The sequence below is a fragment of the Mytilus galloprovincialis genome, chromosome 4 (assembly GCF_965363235.1).
Source record: "Mytilus galloprovincialis chromosome 4, xbMytGall1.hap1.1, whole genome shotgun sequence".
NCBI lineage: Eukaryota > Metazoa > Mollusca > Bivalvia > Mytilida > Mytilidae > Mytilus > Mytilus galloprovincialis.
This window is the reverse complement of record NC_134841.1, coordinates 64,525,623-64,544,789: the sequence shown is the minus strand read 5'-3', so window position 1 is coordinate 64,544,789 and position 19,167 is coordinate 64,525,623. Positions and strand designations below refer to the sequence as shown.

Here is a 19,167-nt window from a genome sequence, read left to right as displayed (position 1 = left end):
AGAAAGCTTCATATTGTGACTTGCAGCTGATATTTTACAATATCAACATGCAAACACCCTGATAATCGGTACTTAGTTAGAAATTTTAGCAAACTGCTGATGGATACTGTCAACTAAGTCATTATTGTTATCCAATTTAAAGAGGAAAATTCTTGAACAATGCTGAATTCATAAAAAAGTATGAACTTTGTTTCCCAAAAGCACAATGGAATGTCTCTGGCATTTATTTTTTATTCTTTCAATCTCAAAACATGGATATATATGTTCATTATATAAATTTCAAATGTTTTACATTAATTGTACTTATATTAATACTTAATTTTATTCATTTCAGGTTATTACAGTAATGCAGCTGGTTCAAGTTCATGTACAAAATGTACAGCAGGATATGACTGTTCAAACCCTGCAGTGACCCCCACCCAATGTCTTGCTGGTACCTTTAGCAATGAGGGAGAAGCTGGATGTACTAATTGTGCAACAGGTATGGTGTTTCTGCAAATCTAAAGTTTTGATTTAATTTATCATTATGATAAAGTAAACAATATTAAATTACCTAAGAAAGTATAATAATAGAAATATTCATTTTTTTTTTAATGAAAGATATTTAAAATTCCTGATTATTTCAAGTGGCCTTCTTAAAAAGTTGGTTGTGTTTTTATGTATGAATTTTATTTATTTCAGGTTATTACAGTGATTCAGCTGGTTCAAGTTCATGTACAAATTGTACAGCAGGATATGACTGCTCAAACCCTGCAGTGAGCCCCACTCAATGTCTTGCTGGTACCTTTAGTAACCAGGGAGAAGCTGGGTTTACTAATTGTGCAACAGGTATGGTTGCTGCAGAACTTAAGTTTGAATTTCATTTATCATTATAATAAGTAACCTATTAATTACCTAGGAAAATATAATAATAGAAATTATTCAAATTTTTTTGAATGGAAAATATATATTCTTGATTATTCCAAGTGGCTTTTTAAAAAAGTTAGTTGTGTTTTTATGTATGAACTTTATTTATTTCAGGTTATTACAGTGATTCAGCTGGTTCAAGTTCATGTACAAAATGTACAGCAGGAGATGACTGTTCAAACCCTGCAGTGACCCCAACTCAATGTCTTGCTGGTACCTTTAGTAATGAGGGAGAAGCTGGGTGTACAAATTGTGCAACAGGTATGACTTGGTGGAAATTTTATCTCTTCAGTTTTGATTTCATTTATCTTTATAATAATTTAAGATTGGCTGACGTTGTTTTAGTTTATCAGCTCATAGACATAATTTAGTCATGTGACTGTGGCGTCATCAATGTTTTTTCGTGGTTTACTCCGGTTTAAAATGGAATTTAGAATTAAAATATAAAAAGTAACTGTAATCTTTTATCTTTCTATTGGAAATAACATAACATAAAAAATGTGGTGCACACTTTACAATAACCTGCTACTCATGTTATTAAGTGTGCACCACATTTTTTATGTCCTTTTTTCATAGACAGAATAAATATTACAGACATTCCTTAAACAAAGTAAACTAGGAAATTACCTAGGAAAATATAATAATAGAAATTATTCAAATTTTTTGAGTCTGATTATTCAAAGTAGCTTTTTAAAAAAGTTATGTGTGTTTTTATGTATAAATTCTATCTATTTCAGGTTATTACAGTGATTCAGCTGGTTCAAGTTCATGTACAAAATGTACAGCAGGAGATGACTGTTCAAACCCTGCAGTGATCCCCACTCAATGTCTTGCTGGTACCTTTAGTAATGAAGGAGAAGCTGGATGTACTAATTGCGCAACAGGTATGCCTTGCTACTACTTTCTCAAGTCAGTTTTATTTGGTTGATGGTTATAAGGTAAACTATGATATTTTTTTTTCAAATGAAACCAAACTGTACAAATTGTTTTGAATACAAATATTATTTTCTAAATATTCCAAATTGTTTCTGAAAATGTATTTTCAAGAAGAGTGAAACCTTAAAAATGTCACCTTTTGTACCAGAGTAAGAGAGGTGACATTTAGATAGAGGTCCAAAATGTATAGAAATTTCTACAGTGGGACATTGAAAGAATGTGTCCTAGCAAGACAGGTTTACATTATAGATCTAACTGGTATAGCAGGTTTGACTATACATAATATATATTTCTCATTTTAGGTTATTACAGTGATTCAGCTGGTTCAAGTTCATGTACAATATGTACAGCAGGTTATGACTGCTCAGACCCTGCATTGACCCCCACTCAATGTCTTGCTGGTACCTTTAGTAACCCAGGAGATGATGGGTGTACTAATTGTGCAACAGGTATAGCTTCGTTGCTATTTTTATCACTTTGGACTAATATCAATGGGCGTGTTATAATGTAAAACATGTGCTCATTTAATATTGCATGGAATTATTATGGCATAATATATTAAAATTATATGTTTTAACGACTTAATTTAATAGTATACTAATACTAATGATCAACAAGAAATATTGATAAGATTTTTTGAAAACCTCAACAAATAATTTGATGACCTGTAAAAATACAATCCATTTATTAGGCAAGGTATTTTTCCTGTAAATAAATCATGATGTGAAATGTAAGCTTTTGTAAATGGTTTTATTTGAGAGATATATACTCCATATGCAGGATAGCTGGAATGTTTCTACATAGAAATTGAAAGTTCACAATTAGGAACTTAAATCATCACTTTTCGCATCCTTTCTTTCAAACTCAGCATAGTTACCAAACTTTAAGATTATTCAGTGATTGTTAAATTGTTGATAACATTCTATTCTTTAGGATATTTCAGCTCCAATGGGTCTGAATCGTGTACCCAGTGTCCGGCAGGAAAAGATTGCAACTCTATAATAAATGGAACAGAACCTATCGATTGTCCTGCAGGCTTTTACAGCCATGATGGCGATAATGAATGTAGAAATTGTCCGTCAGGTAGAAATTGGCCTGTGAATGGATAATGGTTGATGTTATCTATGTTGTTGCATGATTTTTATTGTTCCTCATCCTCAAACTTGTTATGTCTAAAATGTCTTTGTATTACTTTGCAGGTGTAAATGGAAGCACTAGTTTTATGTTGGTTATGGTTGTTTATGTATGTGCATTGTTGTGATATTATGCTTATTAATTGCTGATAACATAATGTTGATGACATTGTTCTTTTTTTCAGATATATATAACTTTTACAAATACATACGAACATCAACTGCTCAAATTTGAATCGCAGGAAAATTTTTCCATATTAATAACATGATATACTATGGATTCATTGTAATTGGTGAGATGCCACAACAAGGATATGAATTTTTTAGAAGCTTGCATGCTGACTATGGCAAAAAACAAATATCCAAAAAATCACAATTTTTCCTAAATCCACTTAAATAAATGAATCCAAATTAGTTCAAAATTTACGCAATTCACAATCCTATTGAAAAGTTAAATTGGTGTATACTATTTGGGATGATTTTAAATCTGCCATTTTTTTCTATTTGTTATTGAGCATTTGAAGGTCTTGTATTTAGATAGCATTATGTGCTGTTGTAACTGCATGTATATGTTGGTGTCAGGTTTATATAATGTTCAAAGCATGTTATTGATATGTAACAAACAAATTGTTAAAACCATCAATCCATATCTTATGACTTGATTTGAAATGGCAGATGAATTTGCTTAATATTTTGAAATTATAAATGAAATTGAATTATTTTATATTATTAAAGAAAAAATCATGTCATTATATATATGGATTGATCATTGCATTGCATGACTTGTTAAACTAATAATAATTGTTGATTTAGGTGGAGGATGAAAAAGATGTGATTTATTGCATTGTGTATAGACTCTAAAGTAATTCTGTATAATATCAAAAAAGAAGATGTGGTATGATTGCCAACAAGAAAACTTTTCAGAAGAGACCAAATGACACAGAAATTAACAACCATAGGTCACCATATGGTCAACATTTCACAAGAACATAAAAAAATTGTGTTTGTTGATTGAAGGAATTTGTTGGTAAAGCAGATTTTGAATTACTGATATTATAAGATTTTATTTATATGCAAAACTTAAACAATCCCTGCCATCATGGATTATCAGATTATTCCATTTTTACTCTCTAGTCAATATCACTATAACTATAAAAAATAGTTTCTGTTTTAGACTTTCAGTTTTGGTTCATAGTTTGTAAGTTTGAAATATTCATTAAAAAAAAATCATTAATGCAGATCATGTAAATTAAAAATATGATAGGTAATATTTATCATTTTTAAATTACAAAATGGCAGAATAATCTGTTTTGTAGAATATCAAACATTTTGATACATACTAATGTAATAAACAAAAAAGGTTCTCATTTTTGCATGCAGTATGAGTAAAACAACGAAAGTACCGATCTCTAAGGAAAAGTCCCTAAGCAAATGACAACATCAAAAGCTCAAACACAGCAAATGAATGGATGACAACTGTCATATTCCTGATTTGAAATGACCCTTCATCTTGTAGATTGTGAAACTATTTTATTGTGAATTTCAGTGTTTATATCTTCTCATTACAGGATATTACAGTTCTTCACCTGGGAGTAGTTCCTGTACCCAATGTACAGCAGGAAACTCATGTACCGCTACAGCAGAGACACCATGTGGCACCGGGAAATACAGTGTTGCTGGGGAAACCACCTGTCGGGATTGTCCAGCAGGATTTGCTTGTACAACAACAACCACAAGTACACCTACCCAATGTACAGCAGGGCAGTATGCAGCTGCACAGGCTTCTTCATGTTCCACTTGTAGCACAGGAGAGTACAGCACCGCTGGATCGGCTAGCTGTACATTATGTCCTGCCGGAAGTAAATGTGCCACAGCAGCCACAACACCTGTGCAGTGTACAAAAGGAAGTTATGCTCCAGCTGGATCCACAGGCTGTACATCATGTGAGGCTGGACATAAATGTCCCACAGACGGAATGATAGTAGCTACAGCATGTCAAACAGGATACTATCAGACCGCTACTGGACAGGAAACTTGTACTCAATGTCCTCAAGGTATATTCAGTATTTGATACTGTACATTGTCCTTCAATATTTTTTTTATTTTTTTAGAAGTTCATGAATGATGATATTAGATTTCATAGCTATAGGTTTTCAGTAGTTGAAGGGTACGGTACATGGAAGAGCAATTAATGTACCGCTACTGGTAATATGATAATAATTATTTGTTTATTATACAGATTTCCTCAGTCTATATAACTTTAAATTCATGTACCAATGTTAGTGAATTGAAGAAAACTGTATTTCTTTGATGCTTGGTGTTATGATTGCAACAGATTCTGTGCAGGAGCATTTAAATTTTTTGTAATTTGTACCGTTGATGTTTGAAATGTTATGTTTAACTAATCCCATGAATTTATTTCTCAAATACTAGACGAGTATTATTCCATGACTAATAATGAATTCACATTATTTATGCTGCATGAAAAGAAATTCAAAAATAAAAATATTTGATGCTGAGATTGATTTGTGCTTAGAGGGAAAAGATTGTTTCAAATAAGTAGATCAACAACTTTGATCAAAAATGAAATATTTTTATGATCTTTGCATTAGATCTCTGAATGAAACTCACTAACTAACTAATTTTCTTCACAGGAAGTATGTGTAATGATGCAACAACGACTCACACACCATGCAGTGCCGGAACGTACCAAAATGTGCGAGGAATGGATACCTGTAAAAATGTAAGTTGATTTATTTATTATCTATAAAACCTATATATAACATATGAATTATCAATATTATGACTCTTCTGATAGTTGAGAGATGACATGTCTTATAATTTATTGAATCATGTGAAATTGTAAAAATCTAAAACTAATGTCAAGAACAAGAAACTAAGTAATTTATGAATATGAAATTTTCTATTAATTGTATGTACCAGATTTGAATCCATCTCTGACTTTTCTGCAAATTTAATTGAATTATAATATGACTTTAAAAATATCATCACTGAAGACTTTCAAGATGAAGAACAGTAAAAACAGCACTAATTATATCTTATGTCACATTTGTCATTTTCCTAACTTTTCCTTGGTTGTATTATAAGTATTAAGCGTAAGGAGTTATCAACTAGTACAGTCAATAATCCTTAAAATTGATAACAGGAATCACAAAAAAATACTAGACAGTACATCAGATCATATCAACCATCAACCCCTGACTCATTTAAACAATTAACAGACATATACACAAACAAATAATTAGTAACAAGATTATTACAGCCTGACTCTGTACTGTTTTGTTTTATGTTGAGGATTTGTTTTTGCAACCGTCTGATAAAGTTATATTTAGTTTTGACACTATATTTGTTATATTTGATATTTTAGTGTCCATCAGGATATTACTCAGACTCCCCAGGAGCTATAACTTGTACCATATGTACAGCAGGTTCACAATGTTCTGATCCAGCTGTTTCACCAGTGGCCTGTGCATCAGGAGAGGTTAGTAATAACATTTTATATCCGTTTACTCAGACTCTCCAGGAGCTATAACTTGTACCATATGTACAGCAGGTTCACAATGTTCTGATCCAGCTGTTTCACCAGTGGCCTGTGCATCAGGAGAGGTGAGTAATAACATTTTATATCCGTTTACTCAGACTCGCCAGGAGCTATAACTTGTACCATATGTACAGCAGGTTCACAATGTTCTGATCCAGCTGTTTCACCAGTGGCCTGTGCATCAGGAGAGGTTAGTAATAACATTTTATATCCGTTTACTCAGACTCTCCAGGAGCTATAACTTGTACCATATGTACAGCAGGTTCACAATGTTCTGATCCAGCTGTTTCACCAGTGGCCTGTGCATCAGGAGAGGTGAGTAATAACATTTTATATCCGTTTACTCAGACTCGCCAGGAGCTATAACTTGTACCATATGTACAGCAGGTTCACAATGTTCTGATCCAGCTGTTTCACCAGTGGCCTGTGCATCAGGAGAGGTGAGTAATAACATTTTATATCCGTTTACTCAGACTCGCCAGGAGCTATAACTTGTACCATATGTACAGCAGGTTCACAATGTTCTGATCCAGCTGTTTCACCAGTGGCCTGTGCATCAGGAGAGGTTAGTAATAACATTTTATATCCGTTTACTCAGACTCTCCAGGAGCTATAACTTGTACCATATGTACAGCAGGTTCACAATGTTCTGATCCAGCTGTTTCACCAGTGGCCTGTGCATCAGGAGAGGTGAGTAATAACATTTTATATCCGTTTACTCAGACTCCCCAGGAGCTATAACTTGTACCATATGTACAGCAGGTTCACAATGTTCTGATCCAGCTGTTTCACCAGTGGCCTGTGCATCAGGAGAGGTTAGTAATAACATTTTATATCCGTTTACTCAGACTCTCCAGGAGCTATAACTTGTACCATATGTACAGCAGGTTCACAATGTTCTGATCCAGCTGTTTCACCAGTGGCCTGTGCATCAGGAGAGGTGAGTAATAACATTTTATATCCGTTTACTCAGACTCGCCAGGAGCTATAACTTGTACCATATGTACAGCAGGTTCACAATGTTCTGATCCAGCAGTTTCACCAGTGGCCTGTGCATCAGGAGAGGTTAGTAATAACATTTTATATCCGTTTACTCAGACTCGCCAGGAGCTATAACTTGTACCATATGTACAGCAGGTTCACAATGTTCTGATCCAGCTGTTTCACCAGTGGCCTGTGCATCAGGAGAGGTGAGTAATAACATTTTATATCCGTTTACTCAGACTCGCCAGGAGCTATAACTTGTACCATATGTACAGCAGGTTCACAATGTTCTGATCCAGCAGTTTCACCAGTGGCCTGTGCATCAGGAGAGGTTAGTAATAACATTTTATATCCGTTTACTCAGACTCTCCAGGAGCTATAACTTGTACCATATGTACAGCAGGTTCACAATGTTCTGATCCAGCTGTTTCACCAGTGGCCTGTGCATCAGGAGAGGTGAGTAATAACATTTTATATCCGTTTACTCAGACTCGCCAGGAGCTATAACTTGTACCATATGTACAGCAGGTTCACAATGTTCTGATCCAGCAGTTTCACCAGTGGCCTGTGCATCAGGAGAGGTTAGTAATAACATTTTATATCCGTTTACTCAGACTCGCCAGGAGCTATAACTTGTACCATATGTACAGCAGGTTCACAATGTTCTGATCCAGCTGTTTCACCAGTGGCCTGTGCATCAGGAGAGGTGAGTAATAACATTTTATATCCGTTTACTCAGACTCGCCAGGAGCTATAACTTGTACCATATGTACAGCAGGTTCAAAATGTTCTGATCCAGCAGTTTCACCAGTGGCCTGTGCATCAGGAGAGGTTAGTAATAACATTTTATATCCGTTTACTCAGACTCGCCAGGAGCTATAACTTGTACCATATGTACAGCAGGTTCACAATGTTCTGATCCAGCAGTTTCACCAGTGGCCTGTGCATCAGGAGAGGTTAGTAATAATATTTTATATCCATTTACTCAGACTCGCCAGGAGCTATAACTTGTACCATATGTACAGCAGGTTCACAATGTTCTGATCCAGCAGTTTCACCAGTGGCCTGTGCATCAGGAGAGGTTAGTAATAATATTTAATATCCGTTTACTCAGACTCCCCAGTAGCTATAACTTGTACCATATGTACAGCAGGTTCACAATGTTCTGATCCAGCAGTTTCACCAGTGGCCTGTGCATCAGAAAAGGTTAGTAATAACATTTAATATCTCTTTACTCAGACTCGCCAGGAGCTATAACTTGTACCATGTGTACAGCAGGTTCACAATGTTTTGATCCAGCCTTTTCACCAGTGGCCTGTGCATCAGGAGAGGTAAGTAATAACATTTAATATCCGTTTACTCAGACTCGCCAGGAGCTATAACTTGTACCATATGTACAGCAGGTTCACAATGTTCTGATCCAGCAGTTTCACCAGTGGCCTGTGCATCAGGAGAGGTTAGTAATAATATTTTATATCCATTTACTCAGACTCGCCAGGAGCTATAACTTGTACCATATGTACAGCACGTTCACAATGTTCTGATCCAGCAGTTTCACCAGTGGCCTGTGCATCAGGAGAGGTTAGTAATAATATTTAATATCCGTTTACTCAGACTCCCCAGTAGCTATAACTTGTACCATATGTACAGCAGGTTCAAAATGTTCTGATCCAGCAGTTTCACCAGTGGCCTGTGCATCAGAAAAGGTTAGTAATAACATTTAATATCTCTTTACTCAGACTCGCCAGGAGCTATAACTTGTACCATGTGTACAGCAGGTTCACAATGTTTTGATCCAGCCTTTTCACCAGTGGCCTGTGCATCAGGAGAGGTTAGTAATAACATTTAATATCCGTTTACCCGGACTCGCCAGGAGCTATAACTTGTACCATGTGTACAGCAGGTTCACAATGTTTTGATCCAGCCTTTTCACCAGTGGCCTGTGCATCAGGAGAGGTTAGTAATAACATTTAATATCCATTTACCCGGACTCGCCAGGAGCTTTAACTTGTACCATGTGTACAGCAGGTTCACAATGTTTTGATCCAGCCTTTTCACCAGTGGCCTGTGCATCAGGAGAGGTTAGTAATAACATTTTATATCCGTTTACTCAGACTCGCCAGGACTAATAATGACTTCACGGTTAAGCTAACAAGCAAGCTAACCAAAGATATTACCTTTGGCTACACACTCAATGAAATGCACTGTAAGAATTATTATATACAGGTAGAGCCATGATTACATTTACACACGTGCAGCCAGTTCTGATTTAGAGTTATGTCCCTTGAAAATTGTGACATAAGTGATGACAGTGTTTTGTAAACAGCTTTAAATAAATATGTTGTCTGTTGATTGTTAAGAAACTAACAAATGGTCATTAAGTAAAGCCCATTTCAAATACAAGCACTTTAACTTACTTGAGGAGTTAATATGTAATTAGTATGAAATTCCGCCATTATATCAGTTTAAAAAAGACCAGTTTCCTAGAAAATTGAAAAGATATATATTTTGTATTGTAGTATTCATCAGCAGGATCTACAGCCTGCCAATCTTGTCCTGCTGGAAGTGTATGTACTGGAGGAGCATTGACGACTTGTAATGTAAGTAAACACATACATTTACCCTAGAATTTTGAAGCCTTTTCTTAGCAGGAACCTTGTTATGTATATAATATGCTCCAGCAAAATTATCCGGAATTTTCAAATTTTCAATGATTTTCAAGAAAATTATTTACTAAGTAACATTTATTTTCAACATCAAAAAATTAAATCAAAATAAAAGTTAAAAGACCAAAATGTTATCAATATCTTAAAAATTCAGTCATCATTCATACTAATGACAAAAAAATCACATTCTTTTTTTTTTCACAGACTGGTGAATATGTAGCTGGCAGCACTTGTACAACATGTACAGCAGGATACTATTGTCCTTCACCTTCATCAGGAAGAATTGAGTGTCCTAGTGGCTCATACCAAGATCAGACAGGACAAACATCATGTAAAGACTGCCCTTCAGGACAGGAATGTACAGACAGTCCACCTACGAGTCCTACCAACTGTAATGCTGGTTATTACAGTTTGTTAGGAGAGATCGCATGTACTGTAAGTACACACAGTTAGACTTACTAAGTTATTGTTATTTCTTTTAGGAGATATGTATTTCTTTGTTTTCAAAATTCCAATAGGGAACATATCTTTTATAATTGTATAAATAAACCAATTGTTCAATACGTTTCGGCCATTGGCCTTCTTCAGTTGTTTATTATTCCTCTAAACTACATGGCTGCCATTCTTTTTTTAAAACATAAATAAATAAAAAATGTTTTAAAAAAGAATGGCAGCCATGTAGTTTAGAGGAATAATAAACAACTGAAGAAGGCCAATGGCCGAAACGTATTGAATAATTGGTTTATTTATACAATTATAAAAGATATGTATTTTATATACTATTCACGTTGGTAATTTGTCCCTGAATGTTAAACAGGAAATTTGGAATGACCATCATTTAGACATCAACCGAACAAAATAATTTTTCAAAAGTAAGCAACTAATGATCCCCATATAGTCTCAATTTTTTTTTCCCTAGTGTATAGTTTGCCGGCCTCAATTGTCAAGAGACTCTGGGTAGCCTGCACAGGTCTGACGGGTGGCTCCTAGTCTTCAGTGAGAGACAAGGGTCACTACCATATTGTAACTTCTAATACTCTTATATCAGACAAGGTCGGAATTTATTTAACTATGATGACCAGAGATTTACCATAGCATGCTTTTTAATTAGTCTGTTAAACCATTATGACTCATTGATGCAATAGAAGTTATTTAATTTTAAAGCTTTGTCCAGATGGTTACTACAGTGGATCAGCGTCTGCATCCTGTTCTCAATGTCCTGCCGGTCAGGAATGTTTCGATGGATCAAGCTACCTGTCAACACCAGTTGACTGTTCTGCTGGTACCTACAGTCCACTGGGAACTTCAACCTGTCTCAATTGTGCAACAGGTATGCATCAAGTAAATAAAAAGATAACAAAAATTAATGAAAAAATGTATTCTGTATTTAATTTCCAAGATGTATAGGTGGGATTTCATTATAATTATTCATGATTTATCAAGATCGGCATGGTACAGTTATTGAAAATCATCACAGTTGAACATCTTTATAATCTTTTATTCAATTGATATATTATAAGTTCTCAAGACATAAAAAATACGTATGATATATACATATAGATTTTTACATTGGATCCAGTGGATTATCAGATTTATCAAATCAAGATAGTTAAATTACAAAATGTATCAATTTTAAAGTCCAAGCCTTGGCTGTAATCATTTATAATTTAACTATTGAGATTGGATATTCCAATAATCCACGAGTAGTAATGTAAGAATCTGTTTCTCTAATGATTAAAAACTAAATCATTTTTTGTTAAATGAATATCCCTTTCGAGTGCCTTCCACGTTCCCTGAGGTTGTCAATTTCATTAACACCTGTTGGCATATTTTGATACATCCATTGTGCTGATAAAGGTTATGACCCTTAAATTCACCCAATCATCTTCTGAGATCAACGGAAACCACAGGTTGATTAAATTTTTTATACAATGGGTTCAGAAAGGGCTAAATTTCCATAGAATAAGAGAAATAAATATATTCAATTATTGTACATGATGAGTTGGGGAACAGATTCCAAATTTATTTTTTTACTGAAAGCCAATCAATAGTCAATTAGTAAAAAAAGACACCAAGAGCCAAATCTCTTTAGACTTGATCATTCTTTTAGAAAACATTCTGCCCAAATGACTTTTAGGAAAAGCATGTTTTAAGTAGGAATATTGAATTGCTTATTGATAAGTGAATTATAACAACCTTTAAATTTTACAGGACTATACAGTGGAACCAAGGCAGCAGCCTGTTCTCTATGTACACAAGGAAATTACTGTAACGATCCAGCATTGTCTCCACAAGCATGTTCTACCGGACAATACAGTGCAGAAGGAATTGTAAGTTGCCATGATTCTACTGTAATTATACTTGTGCTAATACTGAATTTATAAAGCAAAGTAAAGAGTTGCTAATACTGAATTTATAAAGCAAAGTAAAGAGTAAGACAACTGATTAAGGGGGTTCGCGGGTCTAAATAATTTATATAGGATTTCTCTATATTTTTCTATAAATGAACTTTATCTTATAGTTAATAGAAAAATTAAATAAAAAAATGGGGTCACCGTTCATTTGTGCTCACAATCTGCCTTCGAAAGAGGCATACATCTTTGATAAAGTGTTTTTTTTCTGTTAAACTTATAGGAGAAATAACGGTAATATCGAAATAAAAAAAGAAATTTATTACAAAAATCGCTCAAATTTTACAATAATTTAGTTTAAGTACAGCATATATCGAAATTATATTAAAAAATATAGGTCACCGATGAGTTAAAAGAGATATTTCAATTTTAAAGCCAAAAAATGGCACTTTTCCACCAAAGGGAAATAATTTGGAACTTTTTCAATGAATGTTTACATTTTATAAGTCATCTGGGGCCAACACGAATTAATTGTTTTGAATTTCTTTTTGTACCATATGATCTAACAACTACAAAAGGTAATAAATAAAATTTGTAATGAAAAACAAATGTTTAATTTTTTTCTGAAATTTTTATACCCTCGAGCCTCCTTAAATCAAAATAAGTTATCTTATTCTATTGATAAATGTTTTTTTTTTTATAATTGGAAACTTTAAATCTAAAGACGTAAATATAATTTTTAGTGATGGAAAAACTGTGACCATTGATTTTTTTTAAAACTAAAATAGAATTCCAAATATTTCTCTTCTACCAGTTGCATATTTGATGACACCAACAAATACTGAAATATAGATTCCTACACTGCAACAAGTGTATTACATTATTTCTCCACCTGAGACCGTTAAATTTTATTTATTTAAAGCGTGAGGCTTGCCGAGCTCTTTAAATAACTAAAATTTAACTGTCGAGAGTGGAGAAATATCGTAATACATGAGTTATTGTGTAGGAATCTGTTTCTCTAATGATTTTTATCCATCTTTTTCAAAGATTTTCAGAAACTTGTGTTCTTTATATGCAACATCATCAGGCATGGTCGCCTTTTTTCATGACGTCACAATAGGAAAATTCAAAAGAAAACAAAACATTTAGACTTCATAATCAAATTTCGACTAATCATTTGCCGAGAACAGATTTTTCACTAGTGAGGAGAAATATTTTTCTCACACCAGTCAGGAAATGTGAAAATAGCACAAAATTAGAGAATACAATATCTTAACCATATTTTGGTTTAAAGAGTAGAATCTTAATATTTTATTGGTTGAAAAGACAATAATAAAGATTAAGGGAAATGGTTATAAAGTTATCTCATTTTCCTCTCTACCACATATTTACTAATAATCATACAACTTTATTTTTTAGACAATTTCATGTCAAGCATGTTCAGCTGGTTTTTATTGTGCTGCTAATGCCCTACCAGTTCCCTGTGCTACTGGTACCTATTCAACAGTAGGTCTGGCTGCCTGTTTACCTTGTCCTACTGGTCAGTCTTGCAATGATCCTGCTGAAGCACCAGTCAATTGTGGAACTGGATATTATAGTCCTTCAGTAAGTCATTAAAGGGTTAAAATATAAAAGCTTGAAAAATTACTGTTATTTTTACTTAGTTACAGTGTAAAACTATATAATTTAAGCAGACCTAAATGTAATCGATCTGAAATTACAGGATGTTTTGTTGAAATCAATGATAACTGAAATGAAATAAAATATACTATGGTTAATATGAAATACTGAAATGAATTAGAATCCTTCTTTAGCAAGTTTTAGATACAGGCTTGAAAGATACCGGGTATATGACCTCAAATTTTTCAGTCAGAGTCACAATCAAATCATTCAGTTTCAGTTTTTGATGAATCAATGTTTTCCATGGTAATAAATGATTTGATATATTTTTCCAGGGTCAAGCCACATGTATTCAGTGTCCCTCTGGTAAGGAATGTGATAGAAATTTAGATACACTGGCTTCATGTGCTACTGGTTCCTACAGTCTGGCAGGGGATGATGATTGCACAACCTGTCCTATTGGATCTTTTTGTCCATTTCCATCTGTTGGTCCAATCAAATGTCCGTCTGGAACACACACAGGTGGAGTAGGCAGTCAAACATCATGTACCGATTGTCCAGCTGGATCATACTGTACAAGTACCTCGTAAGTAACGGTCACATGTGTTATTAAGGAAATACTGTAAATTGAGAAATTATTGCTATGTTTTGATTGTGCGACAGGGTTATAATCACAATAATTAAAACCTCAGAATTTTTCTGAATATTGCAAAAAATTAAATAAATTTTAGTCTAAAAATGACAAAATCCCAATAGTAAATTGATGCAATAATTTCTTAATTTACAGTAGATCTGACTAAACCTATATACTTTGCATATTTCTTATGTAATTTCTTTGACCTGCAAGGTCATGAAACCATGTCAATTCCTTATGACTGATATGGAAAAATAAAAATTACGGGTAGGACATCCTTGCAAGTGAAATTGATTGATTGATGATGGATTAATTAGTGGTGTTTAATTAGCACTATTGGCTATATCATGGTGGTCAGTTTTCATTGTTGTAAGAATTAAGTCTGCACAGAGAGAACAACAGACATTCTGGAGGAAAACTGGCAATACTAGTTAATTAAGATTTGAGTGAAAATCATTTGTCACATTTTGGGTTCGAACTCTGACTCACAACCTCAGTAATGACAGGCTAGGAAAACTGTAGATAAATTAACTAGACCCATCAGCCACCAATTTCACTGAAAGAGATATGAGAACGTATTATATTTGTCATTGGAACAGAATAATCTTAAGTGATCAAACTAATAAAATTTTCATAACCAAGAAGTTAAGAAACTATGATATTCTGTTTGCTGCTTTAAAAGGAAGAGATATTAATATTTTTTTTAAGGATTTATCTTATAATTAATTGTCATATGAAGTTGAATTGTCAAATGAAATAATTTTTTTTTCCTTTAGTGCTGTTACTGGAACCTGTACAACAGGATATTACAGTTTGGCCAAAGCTACAGCATGTAAAGAGTGTCCAGCAGGCTACTCCTGTGCTACCAATAATGCTGCTCCAGTGGTCTGTGCTTCAGGAACATTCTCTAACGGACTGGCAACATCATGTACAGCTTGTGATACAGGCAAAGCTTGCCCATCAACTACATCAGATAGTGGCAAATATGATTGCCCATTAGGTAAATATTTTATATTTAGATTTCTGTAATTTGATAGAATCTAATATGAAATTACATCAAATCAGTGCAAGGAAAAAATTTCAAAAAATAATCTGATTTACATAAATCATATAAACTTTTTAGAGAAAAGAGAGAAATATGAAGAGAAAGGAGAAATTTGTGTTGAAGTATTTTGAATTGATAATTATCAGTAAATATTTGATTTTTGAGTTTATAAAATTACATATTAGTATGGATAATTAAAATTGTCAAAGTATTTTAAAAGAAATATAAGGTGGCCAAATTACCTATTCAAAAGCAAACATATTGGAACGTAAACAAATATCACAAAATTATTGATTTATTATATGGCTCTTAACCCTGTTTGATTGATTTTTAATGCATTTGAACCTGATTGTAATTTGTATAATTTAACATACTTTATACTACTAACTGCACCAACGATTCCATATAGCTATTATTTGCTAGCAAAACTCACCACTAGCAGCAAAGTAACATATATATATAATTTTTAAGTATAGAATTCCCAGGCTTTCTATCCTTGTATATATGCACATAATTGATCTTTTAAAAATAACAAGATTAGGAAATAAAAATTTCACTTTTTACTATGATTCACATACATGTGCTTATAATCTGTTGAACAGCATGGTTCACATATATTGATTTGTTGTGATTTACGCTTGAGTTGTAACATAGCAGAGTTATTTGAATTTGATAATTGATTGTGTGTCTATGTGAAATGTTTTTGGTAAATGTGAAATATTAGAGTAAAAGTTTTACATGTAATTTGTGTAATTTGTTATCATCAAAATATGACATTTTTTCTCTCATCCAGGACGAAACGAAGAATTTAGTTACACAGGGATCCCTAAGTCTTGCTTAAAGATATTATATGACAGAGGAAATTTGAATAAAACAATTCTTCAACTAGAAAAAAATAAGATCAAGATTTTCTATTTGTTTTGTTTGAAATACTCTATAATCCATACCCATTTCTGATAATTTGTAATTTTGGAGTATAAAAGCGTGAGTCCTGCAATACTGTATGAGATTATTTCTACTGAAAATGAGACAGAATGCTATGGCAGTTAATTATCATTTGTTATATTATATTTTAGGAACTTATTCCACTGGATCTCAGACAGACTGTACCCCATGTCCAGCAGGAAGTAAATGTCCAGTTACAACAACAAATTCTGCAGCTACATGTAATAATGGTGAATATGCCTTTGAAGGATCATCCAATTGTACTGTGTGTCCAGCAGGATGGGAATGTCCAAATACAGATGGTTCTCAAAACAATCCATGCTTACCAGGATTTTATTCAACAGGAAATCAACAGGCTTGTACAGAGTGTACTGCCGGCACAGCATGTCCGTTCACAGATTCAGCAACAGCCATTACTTGTACTCCTGGAACATATGCTATTGCAGGTCAGACTGTTTGTACTATATGTCCAGCTGGAAACGAATGTCCATCTCCAAATGCAGCCACAGAAACAGCCTGTGATCCAGGTGAATTCAGCCCAGGTGGACTTCAAACTTGTGAAGACTGTCCAGCTGGCTATGCATGTCCAAATATATATGATGACTACAAAATTTTATGTGAGCCTGGGTATTATGCTGAAGCTAAAGCAATTGTATGTACACCTTGCCCTGCAGGTGAGGAGTGTGCAGTTATCATTTCACCTGGTACAGCATGTGCAGATGGATACTACAGTTTAGGAGCTCAAGCCTCTTGTTCAAAATGCCCAGCAGGATACCAGTGTAATGATAAGGCTATTGCCCCAGTTATTTGTCCTGAAGGGGAGTATAGCAGTGGATTGGCATTAGCATGTACTGCTTGTGATGCTGGCTATGCATGTCCTGAAGGTGCAACTCAGAAAGATCCTCCTACAGCCAAGTGCTCTCTTGGTTATTATTGTGCAGATGGCAAAATAGAAACACCCTGTGCAGCTGGTACATATGGTGATGCTCGTGGTTACACTCTTGCAACAGACTGCAAAGATTGTCTTCAAGGTTATTATTGCCCTGAGGGTACAGCTGGTCAACCAACTAACAGCCTGATATGTCCTAAGGGTCACTACTGTCCAACAGCAACAGGTGATTACAAAGATAATCCATGTCCAGCTGGAGATTACTACAACAATCTCGGTGCAGTGTTAGAAACTGAATGTATTCTGTGTCCAGCAGGACGATACTGCTCCGGAGGTACAGATGACCCTTTCCTAGATGGTTATATTTGTCCAAGAGGTCATTACTGTCCACAAGGATCTGGCATTGCACCGATAGCGTGTCCTGCAGGAAAATACACCGAAGAAGAAGGTTCTACTGGTTTAGAATTCTGTAAATCTTGCCCAGCTGGTCATTACTGTGAGTCAGGAACACACACCCCAACGCCATGTGATCCTGGATTTTTCAACCCTTACACAGAAAAACAAGCTGTTAGTGACTGCTCTCCATGTACATCTGGTAAAGCTTGTACAAAATATGGTTTGACTGAACCTAATTATCCATGTAGTCCTGGATATTACTGCCCTGGAGGAAATTATGCAGTAAATCAAACAGAGTATGCTTGTCCTGCAGGAACCTTTACTAACTTCCAGAATTTGACTGATGTAGCTCAGTGTGACACATGTCCTGAAACATTTGCATGCTTGATTGGGACTGGAGGTATCCAGAAACCACCAGTTTCCTGTGGAAAAGGTCACTATTGTCCAGCAGGAACAGCTTCACAGACACAATGGCCATGTCCAGCTGGATCTTACACCAACTTGACCAATCTGAAAATGGTAGAAGAATGTTATGTATGTCCAAGGGGATGGTACTGTTTAGAGGGCTCGGAGGCACCTACAGGTTATTGTTTCCAAGGTCATTGGTGTCCCGATGGTAAGATATATTTAATTATGACATTATTAAATAGTTCTCTCAAAAGTGTAGATGGACACTCACAACTTAGAAAATCCAAGGCTTATAAAAGTAAAATTACAAAAATACCGAACTCTGAGGAAAATTCTAAAAGCAAAGTCCCTAAGCAAATTTCAAAATAAAAGCTCAAATACATCAAATGAATTAACAACAACTGTCATATTCCTGACTTGATACAGTCATTTTTTTATGTAGAAAATTGTGGATTAAACCTGGTTTAATAGCTTGCAAAACCTCTCACTTGTGTGACATTCACATCAAATTACCTTATAGTCACAGACATAATAGGTAAAAGTGTAAAAAACGCAACATTGACAATAGATAAATTTATTATTCATCCAAAATAAAAAGAATTTAGGAGTTGTGATATCATCAGTTAGGCAGCAACCAACTTAGAAACAACACAACAATAAATTGAACATCATGTAATTTTTATTTTAAAGCC

At 34.3% G+C, this 19,167-nt stretch overlaps 1 protein-coding gene across 1 annotated transcript in view; it reads left to right on the top strand.

Annotated features, from left to right (window-relative positions):
* Positions 1–9,509: 9,509 nt before the first annotated feature.
* LOC143072694 (uncharacterized) overlaps positions 9,510–19,167 on the top strand; it is a 92,103-nt gene continuing 82,445 nt past the window's right edge. Inside the window, exons 1-9 of the mRNA XM_076247767.1 lie at positions 9,510–9,602; positions 10,041–10,121; positions 10,392–10,622; positions 11,352–11,517; positions 12,399–12,517; positions 13,958–14,143; positions 14,494–14,744; positions 15,569–15,792; positions 16,914–18,683. Of these exons, the coding sequence (XP_076103882.1) occupies positions 9,537–9,602; positions 10,041–10,121; positions 10,392–10,622; positions 11,352–11,517; positions 12,399–12,517; positions 13,958–14,143; positions 14,494–14,744; positions 15,569–15,792; positions 16,914–18,683 (3,094 nt within the window). The 5' untranslated portion in view covers positions 9,510–9,536. The remainder of the gene's footprint in view (positions 9,603–10,040; positions 10,122–10,391; positions 10,623–11,351; positions 11,518–12,398; positions 12,518–13,957; positions 14,144–14,493; positions 14,745–15,568; positions 15,793–16,913; positions 18,684–19,167) is intronic.